The sequence below is a fragment of the Phyllostomus hastatus genome, unplaced genomic scaffold (assembly GCF_019186645.2).
Source record: "Phyllostomus hastatus isolate PE091 unplaced genomic scaffold, TTU_PhHast_1.1 phas_contig_152, whole genome shotgun sequence".
Lineage (NCBI taxonomy): Eukaryota > Metazoa > Chordata > Mammalia > Chiroptera > Phyllostomidae > Phyllostomus > Phyllostomus hastatus.
In genome coordinates, this window is record NW_025333622.1 from 6492279 (window position 1) to 6509385 (window position 17107).

Consider the following 17107-nt stretch of genomic DNA (forward strand, 5'->3'; position numbering starts at 1 on the left):
TCAGCAAAAGCGTCTCAGGAATCCTGCTATGGCAATTTGCCACCCCATCACTGCCAGAACTAGGACCTCGGAGGCCTCAGTGCAGCCAGGCTGTCACTCTGTTAGGCTCCACCTTTCTGCTGTGGAGCAGGTCCAGTGCCCCTAGGAAGAAAGCCCAGGTGAGGAGGGCTCGCCTTGTGTTTCCCTTCTTGAAATGATCACAGCTTTGCACTCTCTGTTGATCGGTACCTGAAAACTACTATCTCATATATTCTGTTTTGTTTTCCAGTTGATTCAGCTGGAAGGCAAGTTAGGTTATCAATTACTGTCATGACTGGAGGCAAGTCTGCCTTATTCTTTTTAGTAGCTACATGTACTCTATTGTGTACCTTAATTTACTGAACCAGTCTACCCTACTTAGATTGTATACAGAGCTTTTACAAAGGGTGCTATAATGTACATGTCATTTCTGACATGTACAAATATATCACTATGATACATTCCCAAAAGAATTACTGATGAATCAGAGAGTAAACATTTTTGAATTTACTAAAAAGGTCTGTGTTCACAATATGGTATTTTTCACAACTTTATAAATTTGGATTATATCTCTCTCAAGCTTTTTTATTCCATATTCGAGAGAGTCCTAATAATTCAATCAACTTCATATAGAAATTCTTGAATTTTTCAATCATTTCAGAAGTCCCTCATGATGCCCTACTTTAGAAGCCACCAACCAGAAGTAATCTCAGCTGTCTAGTTTGACGGCACCCTGATTCTGTACTGTCTGTTCCATTTCCAGGCTCAGGCTAGTCTTTGGGTCACGAAAGAAAACACTGCCTGCCTTCTTCAGGGAAAAATAAACAAGGCAATCTGCTAAGGAAATCTATGAGAAGGAGTTCTTTATAAATATTTTTTAAATGAAAAAATAAAATGTAATCTCCAGGCATACACATCTATAAGCCAAGACAGAAGAGGGTTACACAATAAAAAATATTCTAATCATAACTAGATAAACTTTAATACCCTACCTAATATTTTGACAATTAGTTTATACTGTCCTAGCATGGTATAACAGTATAATTAAGTGACAGCACAAACTTAAAATTTCTTTGCCCTGAATGAGGGAATAATTAAGCATGTTTTCCTACTAGCTGGACACTAATCAGCTTGCTAGCCTAAGTGTGGTCTAAAACAAGCTGTAGGAGCTTAAAAAATAATCTTTGGTAATGACAATCTGGAAAAATTTAATTTAACTCATTCAAATTCCACATCTCTGTGAAGACTGATAATGGTAACATCACAAACCTTTACTGAGTTGTTGACCAAGTACCTTTCAGCATTCTTTTATTTAATCCTCACAAGGCAGGTGGATGTCATTATCCCTTTTACAAATGAGAAAACCAGTCTTAGTGAGGTTAAGTAACTTGTCCAAGGTCACACAGATAGAAAGTAGTAGATCTCTATTTTAAACCAAGTTCTATCAGACTCCAAAGGTTGGTCACTTATCTATAACCCAGTGCTTCTCAGAAAGGATTTATGGATTTATGGGGATTTATGGATTGTCTCCACTAAAACTACTGTGGGGCTTAAAATGTATCTTTTTAGTAGGTTACATTCTTTGGAGTGAGACCCAGGGATCTGAATTTTTCATCACTTTCTTAGTTAAATCTCATATATGTAGAAATGTGAGAATTATTGCACTCTGCTACTCCTCTCAGTGAGTACACTACATTACTTTAGCACTTGGGAGCAGGTTTTAAAACTGTAACAGGAGAAACTTCAACAAAAGCTACTACACAGGTTGCCATCAAGAACCATACTGGAAAAAGAATTTCTGGCGAACTTTTAGTATGGTTTCACTGTGAAGAAATAACTTAAAAACTCCAATTTTAATTCTCCTCTATTCAGTTAGAGAAAGGAAAAATTAACTTGCTTTTTACAATCATGCATTCTACAAACACCCACACACATTAAATGGGGACTGAGTCAATGACAGGGTAAACTTTGGGGAGGGGGGGAAGAACTTCAATGTTAAAATTTTATAATTTTAAATGGAAACTTCTAAATTGCAGCTCGGATTCTATGTGAAAATACTTCTAAGCTCTTCTAATGTTCTGTATAAACTTGAGTGTGGCCCTCTGGGAAAGAGACTGATGAATCTAATGAAGAAGACAATGGCTCGAGAGTCCGACTCCAAACCAGGCGTAGCCAGGCGCTGCTGCTCATTTGCTGTATGGCTTCAGGAGAGTTACTGAACTTTCAGTTTCTGCACCCACAAAAAGGGACGACAACAATTCACAAGTTATTGTTTTTTCCCATCATCTCTCCTCTCTCCTCTGATCACCTCTCAACCTGCCCTGTGAAACCCAAGAGCCCACCACCTTCCAAGAGGCTATAAAGAATAAATTCATCATGTAAAATACAGTACAGGGATTACAGTCAATTAATATTGTAATACTATGTATGGTGTCAGATGGGCACTAGATGTATTCAAGTGATCACTTTGTAAGGTACATAAATGTCTAATCACTATGTTGTATACCTGAAACTAACATAATATTGTGTATGAGCCCTAGTTTTAAAAAAAAGTTAAAAAAATAAAGCCATCAAGCTTCATGTTCTTTTTCCTCTAATCATGACTGGATGTTTAGCCTGAGCCCCTCTGGTCACCAGTACATCATGTACTCTCCACCAATCATCATGTCCTCTCACTCCTATGATGCCCTAGAGAGCCCCTTAGCTGAACCTGACACCCATGCCCTCTCTCCTCCCCAACAGTTACCACTCGGCCAGAGGAGCACCACCAGACGATCTTATTTATATCCACGTCTTCCTCTGGAAGTCCCTCCTTGTCCTTAACTACTTAAACCTTGATCCTGCTTGGGGACACCAAGATTGCTGAAACCCTTTCAAGAAACAATCATTTTCTCTTTCACACTTCACCTACTTCAGGACAGACTTTCTCTCCATTCCCACTCCTGGTATTAGTTCATTCAACAGATACCTCACTTGCTGGACTGGTAAGCCCTTGTGGGTGGGGCAGGGGAAATACTAAGTAACAAAGTAGGCAAAATCTTTAAATGGGAGCTTATATTCAAGTGGAGAAAAGGGAAACAAGCACCACATGAAAGATAAAGCAGGAAGTCATAATGAGAATTTTGTGTGGCGGCAGAATATTTCAAATGGAGTGACCAGAAGCATTTTTAAGGGGAGGCATGAAGGACAAGAAAGAGCCAGACAAGCAAAGAGTGAGGTGAAGAACATTTCAGACCAAGGGGCACAAGACCCCTCTCAGTACTTTTCTCCCATGCTTCCTCTGAAGCCCATTCTGTGGTCACACCCTGGGTATCAACAAAAGAACCCGAGCACTTCCCACATCACTAAATAAAACTCACCATCCTCTGGCAACTTGCTTCCTTGGTGCTCGCTTGTTCAGTGGCTTCCACTGCATCCAGAAGTCAAATCCTCTGACCTATGACCCCTTAAGGCTCTTTTCACCAACTTCTTTTAACTATTCAATTTATAATTCCCCTCCTACACGTATATACAATCCCTTGACTCTCCTTCCTTCCTTCAGGCTAGCCTGGCAAAATCCCAATCATTCTGCTTTTTCTGAGACTATCTCTGTGCCAGTGAGAATTGTCAAACACAATCCCCAGAGTGGGAACACTGTAAATTCATGATCACTCATTTCACATGGATCTCCCACGCTGCCCAGCAGTGCTCAGTTCAGTAATAGTTCCCTCCACCACTGTCTCTAATGACTATTTGATATCTTCTCCTCTCTTCAATATTTTTACCCTACTCTAGGCTGTGGCTTTTGTGATACCCTACTATAATGGCTTTCCTTCCTATCTTTCTGACTATTCCCTCTTCATTTCTCTTGGCATTTCCTCTTCTGATTTAAAGGTTAGATACCTTTAGCACTCAGACATGGGCTATCTGCCTTCATTGTTCTAAGTTCTTCCCAGGTGATCTATTCCCATGACTTTAAATACCATCCTATGTTAGTAACCCCCAAATTTCTCTCTGTCCCGGCCACTTCCTAACTTTAAAGATCACCATCCTAGTCTGAACCACCATCACCTCCTGCTGATATATATTACTGTAATATTTCTTGATTTCTCTACTGATAGTTCTATCTCCCATGGTAGCCACAGTAATCTTTTTGAGGTATAAATAAGACCATGTCATTCCCTTATTTAAAACCCTTCAGCAACTTCCCATACTTTTCTGAAAAAAATCCTAAAATATGGCCTCTTAGTTTCCAATGGCTGCCATAACAAATTACCAAAAACTTGGAGACTTAAAACAGAAATTTACTCTCTGACAGTTCTAGAGACTGGAAGTCTAAAATCAGGGTGTTGGCAGTGCCACACTCCCTTCAAAGGCTCTAAAAGAGATTTAATTCCTTGCCTCTTCCAGCTTCTGGTGCCTTCAGGAGCTCCTTGGCTTGTGCCTAGATCACTCCAATTCTCTGCCTCCGGCTTCACATTGCTTTCTCTTATCTACTTTGTGTATATCTTATAAGAACACCCATCATTAAATTTATCACCCAGATAATCCTAGACAATTTATTCTCAAGATCCTTAATTACATTTGCAAAGATCTGTATTTACAAATACTGTCACACTTACACGTTCAGGGGATTAGGACATGGGCATATCTTTTGGAGGGTCACCATTTAACCCACTATAACCTCCTTACCTCCAAGGCCTTCCCCAAGCTGCCTCTGCTTCCCCCTGCAATTTCATCTCCCGAAGTTCTCTTTCTGCATGTACATGCTCTACCCATCCTGGCTGCCTTTTACTTCCTTGCTTGAGGACGGGCTCTTTCCCATCCTTTTTACATATGCTATTCTCTACATATACTATTCTCTCTCTAGTCTTTGTCTACCTAACTCCTCCTTCAAGTCTTGAATTAAATCCAACTTCCACAAAGAAGTGTTCTTTGACCCCATAAACTTAAGTGTGTTGGCACAGTTATTCCTCAAAGCGCCTTGTTTCTTATCTTCACAGCATTCAATTATTTTCCTGTTTCAAGTTGTGCCTATGTAAAATGTGTGTGTTCTTGTCATTATCTGTCTCTATCAATGGTCTGTGAATTCTTCATACCATCTCTGGCACACCTGTTTTGTTAACTTCCGTTTGTACACATAAGTATCTGGCACACATTAGCAATAACTAAATAAAGGAGTACTGAATAAAAAGAGTACCTCCCATTCCCTTTCTGAATAGGATTAGGCTCAGTGCAAATAAAAAGGTTTGGAGGGTAACCAGACCGCAGAGCACACTGCAGGCCTGCAGCAGACATCTCTCCCAAGCCAGCCTGAGAAAGTGGCCAAAGTGGATGTAAAATGGAAAGTAGTACCTGATTTTAGCAAGTCGTATGGACTTCTCTACTCTTCAGTTCTGCCATGAACAAACTATATACCTCAGGAACTCATTCACCTTTTATAATAATCTCTACCTCCTGTTCGAAAAGATTAATTGAAGTTTTTCTGAATTGCAGGAAAAACTCCCAATACAAACTGATTTCCACTGGCAGCCTAATACTAAGCTGGGAGATTCACATTATATCTAACTTTCTTATTCTACTGAATTACACAATGACTCAAATACTAATAATAAATATTGCTGGCCTGTTTTGAAATCTAGTATGCATACATGGACATAGAAAAGAAAATCTTTTCTAAGACACATGGAATTCTCCACCCTGTTTCTTATCCTGAAGTTTTTTTTTAATTGAAATATAGTTCACATACTATAAATTCCCCCTTCTCAAGTTTACCATTCAGTGTTTTGTCCGATTTGTATCATCACTGTTGCTAAAATGTCACTAATTCCAGAACATTCTCATCACCACCACACCTCCACCCCAAAAAAACCCATTCTTGTTAGCAGTCATATACTGTTCCTCCTTTCCCCAGGCTCTGGAAGCCACTCATGTACTGTCTCTATAGATTTTACAGTTTTCTTTTTTATATTCATTAAACTAACAGAGACATGAAATGATTTGCACAAGGTTGCAGCAACCAGTAAGAAAGACTTTAACACACATTCATAGCAACTTTTTAAATTGTAAGAAAAACAAGATCAGTGAAAATATGTTTAGCTCAAGTATACATATCTTAAATGTGGCTGTAAGACATCTGACGTATAAAACAGAGTCCTCACACTAGTAATTCTCAGGCAGTGTGTCAGGCTGGGGGAAGGCAGGTGTGTAAGGTGTTAGGCAGGAATCATTAAAGAGGAATAGAGATGCTACTGGTGAACAGGAATTGCACTGAGGGTCAGTGATGCAGACAGGTTGAAAGAGTGTGAGGCTACAGGGTTTATAGGACAGACATATTTTCTTTTCAGCCCAGGATTGTGAAATGAGTGCTAATGTGTCCAGATGCCCCCTTGCTTTCTTTTATAGTGCTCTTAATGGGTCCCAGAGATCCCTTATTCATCTCGGGGATCTGAGATTTGTTTGAGTAGTTAGCGCAAAACAGTGCTAATACCACTTCAGAATACTTGCTGGTTAATGACACCTTGCAAAATAATATAGAAAACTTGACTTTTCTATATTCTACTGTCTGCATTCTCAAATAAGTTGAAGAATTAAAAGCTTAATTCACTTCTGTTACTACCAATAAATGTATACACAGGAAAAGTGATCCTATAGACTAAAATAATCAGAACCATTTGCATAAATAATTAGGCACACATTTTATTTTTTGTCTTAATTAGTATTGCAAATACCATTAACAAAAGAAAAACATGATGGAAATCGCTCGTCACACAGAAGAAAATTCATCATTCAAAAGAGATTAATCCAAACCTCAACATTCTTTGTGCTTATTTAAAAATATTATTAAAACAGCAATTCAAAAAGACAAGTCAAAACTAACCATTTTATCATTTCAAACTGAGATCATAAATCAGCTAGGACTATACAACTTAAAAATAACCTTTTGTTTTCAACCTAGAAAAGTCTGATTTGCCAACATATAATGAATACAAGTTTTCTTTTACAAAACAAATTATTTTGAGTTATAGAGATCCTGCAGATGACTAGCTTATTTTTTTTTTACAAAAATGACTTTTAAAAATGCCTATTTAGCTAGTCAAACTATTCATAGCCTTGGATACTAGATAATACAGTGACGGATGATTTTAAGTTGAAATGTCTTTTTTACCAAATATTTTACTAAAACTGTTATTGATCATGTAAATTAACTTAAAAGGTTAACTCTTAATTGTGCACCACAAAAGAGAGCTTTGGTAGCAATAAATTAGAAGTAAGGCATCTAAATGTATTTAGTTTGCAGTTTTATAGTGTGTTTTCGGAATTAAATTGGAAATGCCTATGAATGAAAATATTAAGGTCTAATTCATCTCTTACCTACAGTATTGTGAGGAATGAACAGCCTAATTGTTCCAAATTATTGATATAAATAAAGCACTAGCCTAAAATTTCTTCCAAAAAGATTAATGGGTTACACCCTGAAATTCAGAATAAAAGTAAATACTTACTAGAATTAAGTACTACTTTACTTTTCAATGCTCCCTTTCCCTCTGGACATGAGTAGCAAGGTACTAGAATGAAAATAATTCCAGTAAGTACTTTAAGAATATGTTACTTTTAGTTCTCCCATTTTATAGGGGGCTAAGTAGAACAAAAAAATAATAAATTAAAAAAGAGCTAATTTAATAATTTAAAAAAGGCAGACTGAGCTAGGGGAGAGGGTGGCTTTAGGTAAATGTCCGTTGTTAGTCATCCCTTTAGCAAAATTCAGACACTGTTATAAACCTTCCTTCAATTACAGCCAGGGCCATGTACCTTGCACATGGAATCTGGACAATGTTTGATAAACTGAAAGGTTGCCAGGTAAGTTATAGAAAGTTAATAACACATTTTCATTTTAAGAAACAAACAAACAAAAAAAACTATTCAAGATACTGAGCAATTTTATGTTTTGAAATGGCCATCCCAGAGCCACTACTTTTTAGGTCATTAAGAAGACACTGAAAACAACTTTTCATGAGTACTGTGAACTAATTCTTGGTGGAGCATGCGTTTTTTATAAACTCAGACCCAAGTGAACTAATTGCGATTTAATTCTAAATTTAGCCTGTGATTTCTGGCTATAACATTGGAATATAACCAGTAATAACACTTTTGTTTAAGTATGTTTACTTTTCAAATTATTCAGTTTGGGAAATATTTATATCCTTAGCCCAAATGATTACTTACAGTTTGAAAGATGAAAGATAAAAATAAAAATTGATTCAACAACTGCCAAATGAAATTAATACAAACACTGACCACAACAACTTTACACTCAATCCATAATAAACCACTGCAGGGTGAGCTCAGCTCACTTAAGTATTAAAACCATTTCTCTTTTCCAGCTTCATAACTGGACCGAATGTTGCTCGACAACATTACCTATGTTAAGAGTGAAGAGATAAAAAGTGTTGTAAAGATTGCACAGTAACTGAATTTGAGATGGGTGTAATGTATAATCATAACATTACAGAACTGGATGGGAACTGCAAGAGCTAATCAGGCACCCATATGTTACAGATGAGGACACTGAGGCCCAGACTGAGTCATCTGATCTAAGGAGTTGACGGGAAGTCACATTCCTGGGCTGAGCCATTCATTCATTTAGTCCTTCTCCTACTTCCTGAAAGCTACCTAAGTGCTAGGCTCAGTGGTGGGTGCTGAAAACAGGCTGGGAGGCAGCATTCACCAATGCAGAGACAGGCCTTTTTCCTAATCTTCTTAAGATAAATCCTGAAATGCCCTCATCACCAAGAACTCACAGAAGAGTTCCTCTGCCTTTGCAAAACCAGGCCCACTTTCAGTTTCACACATTTCAGTAAACAAAGTTGGTTTAACTTCAGAGAGGCCTCAATTGTATTTACTTTAAGTGATTAAGCATTAACAACGGGAAGGAAATGCAGTATCCTGAACGAATCCTTTTCTAATACATTCATAACTCAAGGAAGTGCAATGAGAAAATGCTCTAACACACAGAAAGCTTCACAGACAGGACAGGTTATGAAATAAACTCGATTAGAGGTATCAGTATAGATCATTAAGTCCAACAGTTCAAGTTTACAAAGTGTGGAATGTAAAGGACACCCCATTTTATTCAGATGTAAGTATATATTTTTAAGATGTCTACATGTTAACGAGACCTCCAAATTCACATTCAAACTGATGCTCTCTTCTAATTAGACACATATCTAAACCAGGCCTTTCTCCTTAAAATTCACTTTCTTTGATTTCCATTTGATTTTTTTAAAAATTAGAATAAAAAATAAACAAAACCTAAAATTTAATGTGCTGGCTAAAGAAATTCAAATCCTATGTACAATCAAAAGAGTTACAGCTCAAACTGCACATTTATGAGTTTTGTTAAACAATGAGATGTGCAGTGAACTTACCCACCAACATGAATTATCTTATTTTACTTGGACTTTTACATTCTTTAATATCAAGTCTGGCACTTAAATATTTTGTGTGTATCTCAATTCACAGTCAACTTCTTTAAGAAGAAGAAACCATATTGACAGAGCTCTGAAATAAAACAACCCATAAGTAAGGCACTTTCAATTGTTCAACAGCAGCTCTGTGTGTGTCAGTTTCAGTGTTCTACACCAAAACGAACCACAGGTCACGCAGAGCCCTCGCAGATGAACACTGGGTGATTTTTGATAAAACACAATCTTCGCTGAGGCTCTTTGACTTTCCTGAATGTATCGTCAGCTCGGGACCAAAGTGCTGTTGTGCTCTTTTAGTTCTCAAACTTCCAGATTTGATTTTTATCTACAGCATCACAAGTTCTCATTTGAACATCAGCTCGGCCCTCAGGTGTCCTATAAGCACTAAGACACAGTCCTGAGAACGGATGAAAAATGGTTCCATCTTCTTTAAAATGCCAAATAATGTTTGTTGGCACAGGGAACCCATCTTTCGGACAATTTTGCATTCCTACATGATTTTTTTGCTCAGGAACCTCTGCACATAACTCTGTCACAGAATTAAACCTGATTTCTTTGTTTGAAGTATATTCAAAGAACTGATTGCCTCCTTGACCATGGCATCCAAATAGTGAAAGGTTAGCACCTGTGGGGTTGTTGTCAGGAGAATTATAATCTAAACATTCAGAAGAGATGCCCATACTGCGAATAGCTCCGTGCCAGCCTGGCCTATCCTCTGGAACATGTAAATTCGAAAACACATGTTTCAAATACCAGTCAAAGCTCTTGCAATTCAGCCGTTCTCGAAGTAATTTTCTTTCAGAGATATCACCATAAGCTTCTTTCCTTGCTGGAGGGTTTCGATTGTAAAAATGCTCTTTGTACTCATCCATCCACACTTCTGCTGCCCGAGCAGTGTTCTGCAGGAAATTGGGCCGAGCATAGGGAGCCCGCTTAGGGAATACGTGGCCCACGTGGGAACACGGGTGGATCTCCAGTTTACCTCCACACTGCCACACCCTGAAAGACAGTTCCAGGTTTTCACCTCCCCACACTTCCATTCCAGTGTCGTATGTTCCAAGGTACTCAAAATATTTCTTGCTGACAGCAAACAGTCCTCCAGCCATGGTGGGTGATCTGATTGGGTCAATTCTAGATTTTCGCCTATCCCTTTCATGCTTGGGAACAGAGTGCCACTGGAACGTTAAACGCCAGTCAAACCCGCCAATCATGGGTTCCCCAGTCTGCATATAAAATTCAAAAGTATTCCAATCTATGGTATCTATAACAGGACAAATAATTACTGTTTCATCCTCACCAATTCTTTCCAAAAGTGGTTCCAACCAACCAGAATTACACTCACAGTGACAATCCAGGAAAGTGAGAACATCCCCAGTAGCAAACGTGGCCCCAATCAGGCGGGCCCTAACCAGTCCCTCCCGCTTATTTGTTCTAATCAAGCGTACTCTATCCAGATTGCTGACATACGTTTCAAGTTGTGTCTTCAAATAAACTCTGTCACTCAAGTCATCAACCAAGATGATCTCCTTCAGAAGGACTGCAGGAGAAGTTTCTAAAACACTGTGGATGGTGCGGAGCAAAGTCGACCACGCTTCATTATAGAAAGCAATGATAACAGAGGTGGTGGGAAGTCGCCTATAGTTAAACGTCTTGGATTTACACTCGTACATTCTTTTATCCTCTATGTGGCGGTGCAGGGAAATTTTGTCACTGAGGTAAATATTAATGGCATATCTCTCAATGAGTTCTTCTTGCTGCTTCAGTTCAGCCTCGTTGAGCTGGAGTCTGCTGGCTTTCCCCCACTCCCCGAGTGCATGAGAATCTGCAGGGGGCTTCTCATACAGCGGTCTGGACAAATCCTCTGCCTTTTTCTGGAGATCTGGGAGCTGCCCTGGCCCCCGCTCCCAGGCAAGGCCAGTTCCAGAGGAGGCATGGAAAGTGGAGACTGAGAGTTCCACCAAGACATAGGCCACAGTTAAAAGCGCCAGCAGCAAGCAGCTTTTGCCTGCCCAGGTCCACCTCACGGCCATTCGGATCCTCACAGCTAGGGCGCAGACGCGGCCACCAGAGTCACCACGCGGGGGAAGAACTGCGGGATCAGACACTTGAGTCCCCGACTCAGGTAGGAGCGAACTTCCCAGCCGGTCCCTCCTTTTCTGCAGGCCCTCGACTCCTTTCCCGCCACAGAGGTTTCCCGGGGGTCACCTTAGACTTCTCTGTCATCCGCCTCCGGCGCAGCCCCAGCTCCTCTCTCCCCACTTCCTCCTGCACGTCTCTCAACTTTTCACAAACTCTCTCACCGACACCCCACCCTCCCGGCCGAAGACAAAGCCCTCCCCTTCCCACTCGCTCCTCCTGGTGGTTAGTTCGTGAAACTCTCCAGCCAGGCCCCAGCCTGCAAGCGACTGTGCGGGGTGGATGGGCTGGGTACCGTACTGACCGGGGGCCAGGTTCCTGCCCGCTGGGGCTCAGACCAAACCATCGCTCCGGGCTCCGCGAGTCCCCGGGCGCCCCCACCCCCACCCCCACACAAGTCCTCAGTGGTTCTCCCGGAGGCCCAGCGTGGACAGAGACAAGGTTACCGACTGGCTGAGCATTTGCCCCATCACAAAAAGAGAAAAAATAATAAAACTTACCAAGTTGTTTGCCGTTGGGACTAAAATCCACGGAGGTTATTGCAGCTTTATGGCCCTTAAAGTAACGCTCCAGAACAGGATCCTCCTGGGAAGGAAAGTTACCAGGTTTTGAAAGCAGGTGCAGACCTCGAATCCGGGGGGTCGGGGACACACGCTGTCCTTTCCTACGGGGTGCGGCTTGGGAACGGCCACAGACGTGGTGGGTCTGCTGGCAGGACGCCCCGCACGAGCGCACGCGGGCAGCCCAACAGGGAGGCGCAGGGCGCCCGCTTCCCCTGCACAGCCCGCCAAATCCTCGGTTCGCTCTTCCAAGAATCCAGCGCCCTGGAGAAACCACCAGGGGCGACTCTTTGAAATGCAGGTTCCCAGGCCCCGCCCGTCGGCTGGCAGTCAGTGGCCAGACTCGAGCACTTTTTAAAAACCTCCCAGGTGATTCTGACGCAGACGCTCTACGGAAACCCTCCGAGAATTCTGGGGGCCATGCGACTGCACGGGCTTGGTCTCCAACTCCAAGATGCGGGGAGCAGCGCCCGGGAGCCGGGCCAGGGCTGGGCGCCCCCGACACCCCAGTGAGACGCGGGAGCCGGGGGCGAGGGGCGCGGAGGTAGGGGTTCTGGACCGGGCAGCAGACACTTGTCTCCACCTCCCTCCAGGTGTGGGCGCGGCCCGGATCTGGGCCCGCGGCACCGGCTCTGAGGAGTCGCTCCCCAGCCCATCCTTACCGGGGCGGAGGCCATGGGGGGAGCGGTGAGCGCCCGGTTCCTGCCGGTGGGGGAAACCGGGGAAAGGAAGGGGATGGGGTGGGATGGGGGACCGTGCGGCGCCCGGAACCGTCTGCCCGCAGCCGTGGCGCCTCCCGGTCACTACAACAACGGCGGCCCAGTCAAACCCCGCGCTCCAGGCATGGCCAGCGGAACCCCGAGGCTCCGCCGGCGCCGGGGAAAGCCCGGAGTCCTCCAGCCGGTCGGCTGGGTGACCTTGTCTCGGGTGCGACCACCCACTGAGGGAGAAGTTTATTAACACTCGCGCTCCTCTCGGCTAGAAGCCCAGAAAGAGAGTAGTCACCGGGGCAGGGATGAGACCGACGGGAGGGCAAGGGTAGTGAGTCTGTGATCGATGCAATCAGAGCTCCATTACTCGTTAAAGAGACAGTGCCTGGGACTTTCGAGCGGGTGCCGCAGAGTTTATTGAGACGGGGGAGGCAGATTTGCTGTGAAGTGGGGCAGCTTGGTAGATATTAATGTACGTAGAGGAACTAAACCTCTGGGTAACAGATTTGAATTTATTTAAGTACTGTTTTTCACACATACTGAGTGATATAAATATAGATAGTGGGTAAATGGAATGAATGAATGTTGGGCATCCACTTAATGTTTTTCTGTTTCTATTCTAATCTGTTCTTCGTATGTTTTAGAACAGCCAGTTTATGCAACAGCCTGTCTAAAGTCTTTAGGAATACTTAGAAATAAACATTTTATTTGTTTTATCTGAACTACTAAGCCACATAGTAACTACAGCCATCTCTACAACAGCCTTTCTTACACGTAATATCACTGAGTTCAGCAACACTATAAAGGTGATAGAGTTATAAAATGTTACCAACGTTTACAAATTATAAACTTGATTATTAAATATTTTATATAAAATTGTCGAAGATCACACAGAGACAGCTCTTCCAAGTCCATATCCTTTTGTACCCTGCCTCAAAGCATGAAGGACTCAGTTGAAAATTACGTATAGAATAAGAATTCTTGCCTGTGTAAGATGGCATAATAGATCACAGCTGGTGAAATACATGTTCTGTGCAAAAGTGAAAGGTATACTACACACCTTAGTTAGTTTCTCTAACTGTTGTCTAGTGGTAGAATTTAGTTTTAGAGAACACTGTTGTTAGTGATTAGGCAGATAGGAAATAGCTTTAGATTGCAGTATTAGTTTAATTCGAGTATATGTTTGTTAAATACTTGCCCTCTGGCTCTGAGGGATACAAAGGTGACATATTTTGTCTGCCCTTAAGAACTCAGCAATCTAGGTTTCTGTTTGAGATGATAAAGTTCTGGAAATAGGTAATGGTGGTGATTGCAAAACATTGTGAATGTACCTAATGGCCGTGAACTGTACACTTAAAAAGAGTTAAAATGGTAAAGTTTGTTATATGTTTTTGACTACAATAAAGATAATTGTGGAAACTGAGGAATAACCAAGACCTCCAAGTTTCTCATAGTCAAGATATGTCTAATATTAGGTACAATAGAGTAACAGGAAAAAAAAAAACCAGTTGGAGATGTAGCTCAAAAGAAAGCAAAATATTATGTACAGATTGTTCTATGACTTTCAGTAAAAAAATTGAAACTTCCAATCATCAGAAAACATAGAGTTTTTAATTAAACAGGAAAAAAATCACCCATTGTCCCATCACCTAAAAGTTGACTTTTTAAAAATTTATAATCTAACTTATGCTCACTACATGCTAGGTACTCTTCTAAGTACCTTACAAATTCTGACATTTAATCCTCATAAGAATCTTATTAGAGAGATGCTGTTATTGCCATTTTCATTTTACAGGTATGGAAATTGATATTCAGAGACATTAAGTTACTTTGCCGGGTACACAGCTGGGAAGTGGCAGAGCCTGAGATTTCAGTGGGTGCCTCCAGACTCCACTGACTCGATCACTAAGTCATGATGCCTTTTGCATGATTGCAAGCAGATTTTAAAGATGTAAAATACTGTATCCTAGTGTAACCATAAATTTTACAAAAATAAAAGTGACCCTTGATTTTTTTCCATTCCACTGTCCTCATTTATTACTCCGAACTGCCCTTCCTAGGGTTCTTTTCCATATTTGATGTTATTCCTTTTGTTACTCCTCACCTTTGCAAACAACAAAAGCTCAGATGGACATTTGGAAATATGGCCAAAGTTTGGGATATTTTTCCTAACCTCATGTCTTCTTGAGTTCATGTTATTTTATTTGCTGCAGTAAATATCCTGGACCTTCCCTAACCTGGATGGGAGCTACAATATTTCACAATATTTGAAAATCTACGCGGTATCATTGAAAGCCAAGTACTAGGTAGGACAAACTGACCCTTTAATTATCCCTCCTTTCACAGAACCCCCTCAAGTCAGAAACTGAACTTATCTACTTGAGCACTATAAAGGGTTGTTTCTATTTTAGCTCCAATCATTCCTAGGTTATTTCACTTCAAAAGTTCAAAATTCGAGCAGAGCACAAAAGCGCCATCTGCTGTCCGCGTTCCTGCGTGGCACTGCAGCGAAAATATTTTGTAGCCTCTTTCTGGCAGTGCAACTCTCAGACACAGCTGCTCCAAAGTATGGGGAGTATATAGAAAGGAAAGTCCCAGGTATGTTTGATCATTAAAGCATCAACCTTGTTTTTGAAAACTGTCAATGATTTATTTCAATCAACATTCATTCTCCACATTCTATCAATTACATGCTCACAATTGATTTTATCTTCCCATCTTTCTGTGCCCATGGCTCCTGGCTCTTGGCAGGCCGTCTTCCTCCAACTCCTAGGGCAGGGCGTCTGACCTTTTGGTGTCTCTGGGCCACACTGGAAGAAGCATTGTCTTGGGCCACACATCAAATACACAAACACTAGTGAAAGCTGATGAGCAAAAAAAGGGTCCATGCATAATTTTCATATCGGCCACCACAGATAAGCAAAAAAGTCCTCAGATAATAACCCTAATTATGTAGCAGCCCTTTCAATAATCTTTTAAAATCATGGAGCAGGTTCCAAGTTTGTGATCACTAATATAGCAAATGTACATATCTAAATAATAAAACTTAGTATAAAACTTAGTAATAAAACTATGTAATGTTTTAAGTAAACTTAGGATTTTGTGTTCGGCCGCATTCATAGCCATCCTGGGTCGCAGGTTAGACACCCCTGTCCTTTCAGTAACCCCTAACTTTCTGACCTGATGACTCACCTCTGTCTTTCTATCCTGCATGTGCCAAGAAATATACCAGAGTAGCTTGCTCAAAGTGCTGATTATTGGGCCCCACCCCAGAGATTTGATTTAGACCATCTGGTGTGGATACTAGGAATCTGCGTGTTCTCAAACAAGGTTTCCGACTGATTGTAATGTGCATCAATATTTGGAAGTCATTGGGAAATCATACCAGGCCTTCTTTAAAATGCACTTTGTCACTTTATGGCCTGAGCCTTAAACTCCTATTTCAGGCTGATACTTAAGCCTTTACATCCACATATTGGAGCCTTTTCTGGAACTATTCCTCCCAGCTCCAACTTCTATGCAAAGAAACCTATTTCAGGACCTGGGAAAATACCATAATTTTGTGAAATTGCCTTTCTCAGAAACTATTGCCTCTGTCCTTATAAAAATATACCATTTCTCCTGTGGTCCCTTGCAGGGTGCTACTTAGAGCTCTACTTTGCAGTATTTTATGTTGCTACATTTTACTTATGTTTATGTGTCTCACAGTTCTCATTGTAGTGAAAGGCCTGTAAGACAAGGACTGTGATGTAATTCACCTTGGTATTCTGTGGCCACCACAATCCCTAACACAGAGCAGAGACTCAGTAAATGTTTTCTGTATTGGTTGTAGACCTACAGTCTGGTTGGCCCGCTCCATATTCACTTAAAAGGCCAACTGAAGAAAAATAACATTCTCATTGTCCTCAAACAGTTTAAAATCTAATTGAGAAGATAAGACTTCCTGCATGAAACAATTAGTGAGACCAGTAAAAAAAAAAACTGTTATGTGAGGCAGTTAGTCCCTAATGACCATAAATAAAAATGCTACAAAATATCTGTGCTGTGTCCCTAATGATTGTATTTTTATAGTGCCAGATAATACATGTGAAAGGTATTTGGAGATGATGTTTTTGTACCAGGAAAGGTTATAGGAAAAGATGTGCAATGTTATAGAGAAAGATGGGCATTTTTAAAAATGGTCGGTTTAGGCTAAATCGGTGATTTTCAAAGTTTAGTG

The 17107-nt window shown here is 41.0% G+C and overlaps 2 protein-coding genes across 10 annotated transcripts in view; both read right to left on the minus strand.

The window, feature by feature from the left end:
• Positions 1 to 13178, minus strand: part of POC1B (POC1 centriolar protein B) — a 102111-nt gene extending 88933 nt beyond the window's left edge. For 2 of the 9 annotated variants that reach the window (XM_045830419.1, XM_045830416.1), the window contains exons 1-2: positions 12119 to 12833; positions 7503 to 7565 (exon numbers count right to left, since the gene is read on the minus strand). Coding sequence is in view for 3 of the 9 variants with exons in the window: in XM_045830418.1 (XP_045686374.1) it covers positions 7503 to 7565; positions 12119 to 12203; positions 12841 to 12855 (163 nt within the window). In the remaining 6 variants the exon portion in view is untranslated. The other 7 variants (XM_045830418.1, XM_045830422.1, XM_045830423.1 and 4 more) reach the window with 7 other exon arrangements.
• LOC123813419 (polypeptide N-acetylgalactosaminyltransferase 4) lies at positions 6677 to 11821 on the minus strand. Its single transcript, XM_045830415.1, has one exon. The coding sequence runs from the start codon at positions 11510 to 11512 to the stop codon at positions 9776 to 9778; it is 1737 nt and encodes a 578-aa protein (XP_045686371.1). The 5' UTR covers positions 11513 to 11821; the 3' UTR covers positions 6677 to 9775.
• Positions 13179 to 17107: the final 3929 nt, after the last annotated feature.